The following is a 6971-nucleotide window of genomic DNA, read 5'->3' as shown; positions in this document are numbered from 1 at the left end:
GGATCTGGAACCAACTTCCAAGAGAAGTGGTGCTGGCTCCTACCCTGGGGGTCTTTAAGATGAGGCTTGACAATCACCTTGCTGGGGTCGTTTGACTCCAGTACTCTTTCCTGCCATGGCAAGGGGTTGGACTTCATGATCTACTCAGGTCCCTTCTGACCCTACTAACTATGAAACTATGATTATTGCTGAATTAAAAACAAAAGTCCCACAACCTGGGAAAGTTCTGCAACTATCAGCAGCTTACTTTTTGTGTTTACCATTATTATTTTTCAAGAAGTTGTGTGCATGTGTGAGAAAAAGATCAGAAAAGCTCTCTGCTGATTGGCAGTGGAGATAATAGCATTGGTAGATGGTCAGTTTGAATAAGCCCAGAAAAAATCAACATTCATTGCTCTTTGACAGGTCCTCAGTGGTGTATGTGAAACAAATTAATTGTGTTAGCACGGTGCAACTAATGCCAGTGATTTCTTCAGCATAGGGTACAGTGTCTACCCCCAAAAGAGTCCCAGTCCATTGGGGCCTCTAAGTACTAAAGCGTTATTAGCATTCAAGCCATATTAGTGTTTATTAAATAACACCAATTATTAAGAGTGTAATGCCTCCATCACAATAACCACTGTCACAGGGAATAGCCTGAAAACAAGAGGCTGAAGCCTGAGGAGGACTGGAAAATGACTTCTATATACCTTATTATAAAAATAAGAGTTGACACACAGCTTACATGGACTGTATCAAGCACGTTTTTAAAGGAAGGATTTTGTACTCAAGTGTTGGTCACACAGCATCTCTCACAAGCACTAGTGTCACATTTAAAATGAAAAGCAAACACTGGGAAATGGTTTAGTACCCCCCAGACTGGGGTAAAGACAGTGGAAGAGGTCACTGTGTCTAGGGGTTATTATAACTTCCACAGCTACCAACAGTGCCCTTGCATATTCCCTTCCTAGCCTCCCATAAGTCATATGATCTGTCATATGATTGCTATAGAGTAGCCTGATTCTGCAAGACATGAATGACCTTTTTCTCCAAACTGACTCTTGTTAGGGTAGCAATATTTGGATCTTGGGGGGCATTGGATTTACAGCTGAATAAAGGCTTTACCTGCGGCCTAGCAAAAGCTGCTAACCACAAAGCAGAGCGATATATTAAAAGTAACACTGTGAGATGCTTAGGCAAGTAGTTTTTTAACCATATAATAGTGTTGTAAGAGCTCTTATATCTAAGATTTTGCTTATGAATACCTATGCTAAGCCAGCCATTTGCTTATGCTAGGTAACCATCTTAACTGTGTCAACCATTTTCAAGCTAGTCTGTAAGTTTGTGTGCTGCGAATGAGGTGAAACCTTAGGAATGTGGAAGATGGTACAACTTGGGACAGAAAAACAGATAGGAATGTAGAAGATGACAGATAATTGGAAACAGGATCCGAAATAAATATATGCAAAAAGGTGAATGGTGATCGGTAAAGAAGCCTCCAAAGTCCGCCCATTGACCAAAGAAGAGGAGTCAAGGTCTTAGATGTGCTCATGGCAAAAAGACATGTAAATGAAGGAAATACATAGGCAATTCCATGTTAATGAAGTAAACCATAAACAGAGGTGGACCTTGAGATGAGAAGAGAAACGGGTAGAACATAGGAGAAGCGAGGGTGGAGTGAATGTTAATGAACATGAATCAAAGTGTATAAATATGGAAAAAACTATTGTTCACTGCTGCTCCCCTGGTTTCATGGGCTGTATGTTGGTGAGGGAGCTTGCTTGAAGCCGTCTCCATTCTGAATAAAGCTGTGGCGAGCAATGTGTGCTGGTGTTTTGCTCCCTGCTTGCTCTGGCTAATGAGTACCAGGATCCATGAGCAGTTGGATCGTCATCTCCCTAGTCATTGGGCACTGCATGGAGTTGGGGTCTGAGAACTCTAATGATGTGTTTGAGGGTACTTAGATCCTCTTGGGAGGCTCCACATTTTGCAAAGTGAGGCTGTTGGTGAACAGTCTTTGGTAAGCAGCCTTGCTCTCCAGTTCCCTCCATTCACTTGCTTTTGACTTTCTGAAATATGTTCTTCCGGGGCAGGGGTTTCATATAGTTGGTCACCACCCAGAGGCAAAATCTGTGGAAGAACTTTAGAAAATCCTTTTAACCTTATAGCTTGTATTCAGCAAACCCTGAACAGGTAAAAAGAGGGCTTACGCCAGGAGTGGGCAAAATGTGGCCTGCCAGACCATCCTATCTAGCCCACAGGGCCCCTAAAATTTTAAAAAATTAATATTTATCTGCCCCTGGCTGCCTGTCATGCGGCCCTTGATGGCTTGCCAAAACTCAGTAAGTGGCCCTCTGCCCAAAATAATTGCCTGCTCCTGGAAGCACACGCTTATCTTTGAACATGTGAAAAATCGCAACCATAGTCTAATAACCAAAGTTATTGTTGATGAGGTTAAATTACTTCAGTGTTTTAGTGAATGAGAATGGGATTTTTCACATGCCCAAAGAAAAGCAAATACTTAGTGTTTTGCTGAATTATGGTCTATGAAAGTAGAATGTGTTATGCGTATTGCAGATTCATTTCTGGTGATAGGATTTATGTAATGTGAAGGAGTACCCAGTGGATGCATCTACGCATGCCCGGGACTGTGCATTTGGTATCGAGATTGCTTTAGCAAATACTAAATGACTGCGTAGTGCCCACCAGTACTGCACAGTCCTAGTGGAGCACGGTTGGTTGTTTTTAGACGCTGCACAGTTTGTGACCAGTGACTTAGCATCTTGTGTAGACGTGCCCAGTAGATTATACTTGGTTGGAACAAGCTAAGCCAGGATGTCTCCTTCATTGCCATGTCTCACTAAACTCATTTAACCAATGATAGTGAATAGCGAAGATTAGTTCCTGAATTGAGTTTAGCTATTGCCAAGTAGGTAAACAATGTTTAACTAGGTGTTTACCAAGTATGAAAAGACTCAGTCTTTTAATACATAATTTGCTAAATACCAGCTAAAAGGTAGACATCCCTGGATATTCAGAAAACATCTGATGTTTTTTGGCAAAGACATCTAAGGTCTGATAGCTTCAAAGAGATCTGCGTTCTAGCTAGAGTTCAACCTCAGTCATGGCACATAGCTTGGGGCGTCTCATTTAACTTCATTCTCAGTGCTATACTCAGTACCAGTATAGTGGGGATAATATGATTCATGGGGTTAGGTATGGGCTGTAGTGAGGTGGTTGTTAATTTGGTAATATTTCTAGAACGTTTGGAGATCCTTAAATTGGATGAAGCTGCAGAACTGCAAAGTGGTGTTTAACGTACTTACTTTATTCTGCCCGTTTTTCTACCTTGTCTCTTTCAGGTGAAACCCACCAAAAATTCTGTCTGCTTTGGAGCTCTTCTCTTTCTCTACACGGGTGATTTCTACCTCAACATCAAGTTTCATGAAGACAATACCAGCAGGGAACTTCCTCTCTCTTGGTTCTGCCTGCCCAGCGTTCACATTCGTGCTATGGAGCCCGTGATCCAAACTAAGCTCTAGGCGTGCCGTATGGTGTTGGATTAGCCATGGTGCACAGAAATGCTCGGCATGTCCTCTGCTTGGTCCCAGTCGGTTTCTATCTGACCCCAGCCTTTAGTGGCACAGCAAAATGCTTTTAGAATTGGCTGATCTTCACATCCGCGGCTGGATTTGCTTATTCTGAAAGGAGCGACTGAATCGAATGCCCCGTGTTTCCCCCCTATGTCCAGTAAGCACTTGAAAATCACCAGGGAACAAATTCTTCTCTGATATCGGTGGAGTTGAATTTAGCCAGTGTAAAGGTCTCTGGCCTGAATGATACCTACTGATGCATTTTCAGCACCCAAACGAGTTGCATGTGACTGTTCAATTCCCCCTCCCACATAAAATGCCTGGTGTGCCCCGCTGGGTTGTATTCCCTCAGATGCTGTTTCTCCCTCTGCTTGGTCCTCACTCCCTTCATTTGCTGAGTATTTCAGTCTCTTTTAAACACACAATAAATACGAGCTCAACAGCCGTGATCTGGGTGTTTTCTTTCCTACCAGCTTCCAAGGTCCTCAGCAGCATTGATGTGTTTTGCCATGGTGCAGTAGATGTGGCTCCGGGCTTTGTTGATAGGCTAGGCCTGAACCCCCTCAAAAACTATCCTCTTCTCATTCCCTGTGCCACTGGCCACAGTCCACTTACTTCCCTTTGTTTCCTTTGTAAACAGGAACACTAAGGAAGTAGAAGAAACATGCTCCTCTGAGAAAGGCGATAAGCCTATGGCTAAGCCATGTTGTAAGATTTCCACGGGCCCATTTGAGGGCGATTCGCAGCCATTCAAGGCACTTGCAGGCATCTGAAATTTCACTAAAGCTAATCTGATCGCTTTTATTGCTTTTCACAGATTTCACAGACATTAGGGCTGAAAGGGACCTCAGAAGATCATTGAGTCCAGCTAGGACTCTGTTGCTCCTCTGGGGCGGCATGTAGCTCGGAGCCAGAGCAGTGGGAAGTGAAGGGAGACTCAGCAAGGAGCATGCTCTTACTCCGGTTGATTTAGTGCTGGTTAAAGGTGTCCAAGAGCAGTGGTTCTCAACCTTTTTTGTACCAGGACCCATTTGTAAACATTGATGGCCAGTCCCAACCCGCTGCCCCCAAGCCCCAGCCCCCCCGGTGTATGGGGTGGGAGGATGGCGTGTGGGGCATTGGGGTCCCCAAGCAGCCCCTTGCAGGCCGCAACTCTAACAGCCTACAAGGGAAAAGCACTGTTTCCCATATTTTTCTCCTTTAGAGAAGAATTCATTTTTAAAACTTGTTGATCTATGTTTAAAGTTTGTTGGCAGTGCTTTCATATATTCTTGCGATCCACTTTTCGGTCACGACCCACAGGTGGAGAAATGCTGACCTAGAGAATGAAGCCCTGAATTTATCCAAGCAGTAGTTACAGCACAGGGAGAAAAAGGGCAGACCTCCACTTTAAAACGTTTACAGGGTACTTATGACTGGTTAACACCCTTTAACCGTGAATGCTCCTGTTTGAAACGCTTTTAATGTGGCCCTGAATTTTTTGTATGTTCCTACATGAGCCATGTTTTTATGTCAACATGCAAGTAACTGAACACACAGTCAAATATGGTAGGTTCCCGGCTCACTCCCGTTGAGGTCAGTGGTAAAATTCTTATTGTTTGGACCCAGGCTCAATTAAATGCATATTTGTGAAAATTTGGAATGGCTGTAAATGCCTACTGAAACTCTGATTTCTGCAGGTGAAGAAACTTCTTGCTTCAGCCCACGGTATCTACATTTTCTGTGTGTGTTTTTCTGTAAAACAGTACTTGTCACAACCTAATCAGCTTTTGTTCTTGAATTGAGGGAAGGATCTATATACAGCTTTAGCGTTTCAGGGGAAGACGTCTTTAAGGTGATGGGAATCTACAGACTAAGTATTTATCTTGAATGACAAATTATTTTGTTGACCACAAAAGGGAGCAGCGCCCAGTAGCTTCGGAAATTGTTCCATGAATCTGCATTGGCCTTCTTAGGGAAGGAAGGCCTGATAGGGAAGAGAAGCTAAGCAGCCAAGCCTTAGCAGAGCTCCCTCCCCAGCTCTGTGTAAAGGGGTCACATTCTCTGTGTATTCCTGGATAACTATATGGGCTTTAAGGCATAAGCTGCGGAGATGGGGAACTAAACAAAATGAAGATTGGTATTTTGTCAAATGCACCCACTACGCATCATGCTGTGCAACACAATACTGCTAGTGGATCACCACACTGGAATGTACTGTAAATTAAGATTAACTCAGTAATCCCCAGAAAGTAATGTGCGTATACGGGTATTGATGGGAATACATAAAGCTAAAAATTTATAAAGAACACATTTACCTCTCTGTGAGGCAAAAACGCTGATTGCCAAGTCATTTAGTAGCGGGGTGCTTCAAGATACCTCACCAAGGGCATATTTCAGTGTCTAGCTGCAAGACCTGTATTGCATTAGGTGGCATGAAACCTATACCAATGTGCAAGCCTCAGTTATAACGGTCAGGAAAATAATACTTGTTGTTCATTAGAGGCCTGATCCAAAGCTGATGGAAGCCAATGGAAAGACTGTACTAAACAAGAGTTATTGTAACCAAAGGAACCTGCATATTGAACATAGCACTCGCAGTACTAGGGAAGAGTATAGGAGTACTGCATGAGCTTGCAGGAAGAAAATTAGGAAGACTTCGGCACAATTTGAGATGCAGTTGACAAGGGACATAAAGGGCAACAGAAAAGGATTCTATAGGTATGACAAAAGAAAGAGAAAGACCAGAGATCCCTATCCGGTCACAGAGGGTGTAGAGAAGGTTGAAGTATTTAATGCCTTTTTTCCTCCAGTTTTCACAAATAGGGGCAGCTACCAGCTCATAAGTGCAGTTGGCCTAGAGCAATGGCAGAACAGGTTAGCGATTACTGAGAAAAGCTAGATGCATTCTAGTTGGCAGGGACAGATGGGGGATGCACCTGAGGGTACTGAAGGAATTGGCTGAGATAATTTTGGAGCTATTGGTTATCCTTTTTGAGGACTGTTGAGTGAGGTTCTGAATGACTAGAAAAGAGTAAGTGTCCATCTTTAAAAAGGGGAAGGAGGAGGATCCAGGGACCAGTCAGCCTGACCTCTATACCTAGAAAAATCATAGTGAAGGTCCTCAAGGAATCACCTAGAGGAGAACAAGGTGATCAGAAACAGTCAGCATGGATTCAGCAAGAGCAAGTTATGCCAGACAAACCTGATTTCTTTCTATGATAAGGCGAGAGGCTCTGTGGATGAGGGGAGATCAGTGCTGTGATATACCTTGACTTTAGCAAGGCTTTTGTCATGGTTTCCTGTTCTCATTAACAAAGCTAAGGAAATATAGACTAGATAAAAGTATTATAAGGTGGATTCATAACGGTTTGGATCATTGTTCTTAACAAGTAGTCATCAATCGCTCAGTGTCCTCGA

At 43.3% G+C, this 6971-nt stretch overlaps 1 protein-coding gene across 2 annotated transcripts in view; it reads left to right on the top strand.

Moving 5' to 3' along the window:
- Window positions 1–4017, top strand: part of TRAPPC9 (trafficking protein particle complex 9) — an 800742-nt gene extending 796725 nt beyond the window's left edge. For both annotated transcript variants that reach the window (XM_019553127.1, XM_019553118.1), the window contains one exon: window positions 3342–4017. In XM_019553127.1, coding sequence (XP_019408672.1) covers window positions 3342–3521 — 180 coding nt within the window. In that variant the 3' untranslated portion in view covers window positions 3522–4017. The remainder of the gene's footprint in view (window positions 1–3341) is intronic.
- The last annotated feature ends 2954 nt before the right edge of the window (window positions 4018–6971 follow it).

The sequence above is a fragment of the Crocodylus porosus genome, unplaced genomic scaffold (genome assembly GCF_001723895.1).
Source record: "Crocodylus porosus isolate Cpor-Errol unplaced genomic scaffold, CroPor_comp1, whole genome shotgun sequence".
Lineage (NCBI taxonomy): Eukaryota > Metazoa > Chordata > Crocodylia > Crocodylidae > Crocodylus > Crocodylus porosus.
Note: the sequence above shows the minus strand (reverse complement) of the source record. Positions and strands in the feature narration are given on the sequence as shown.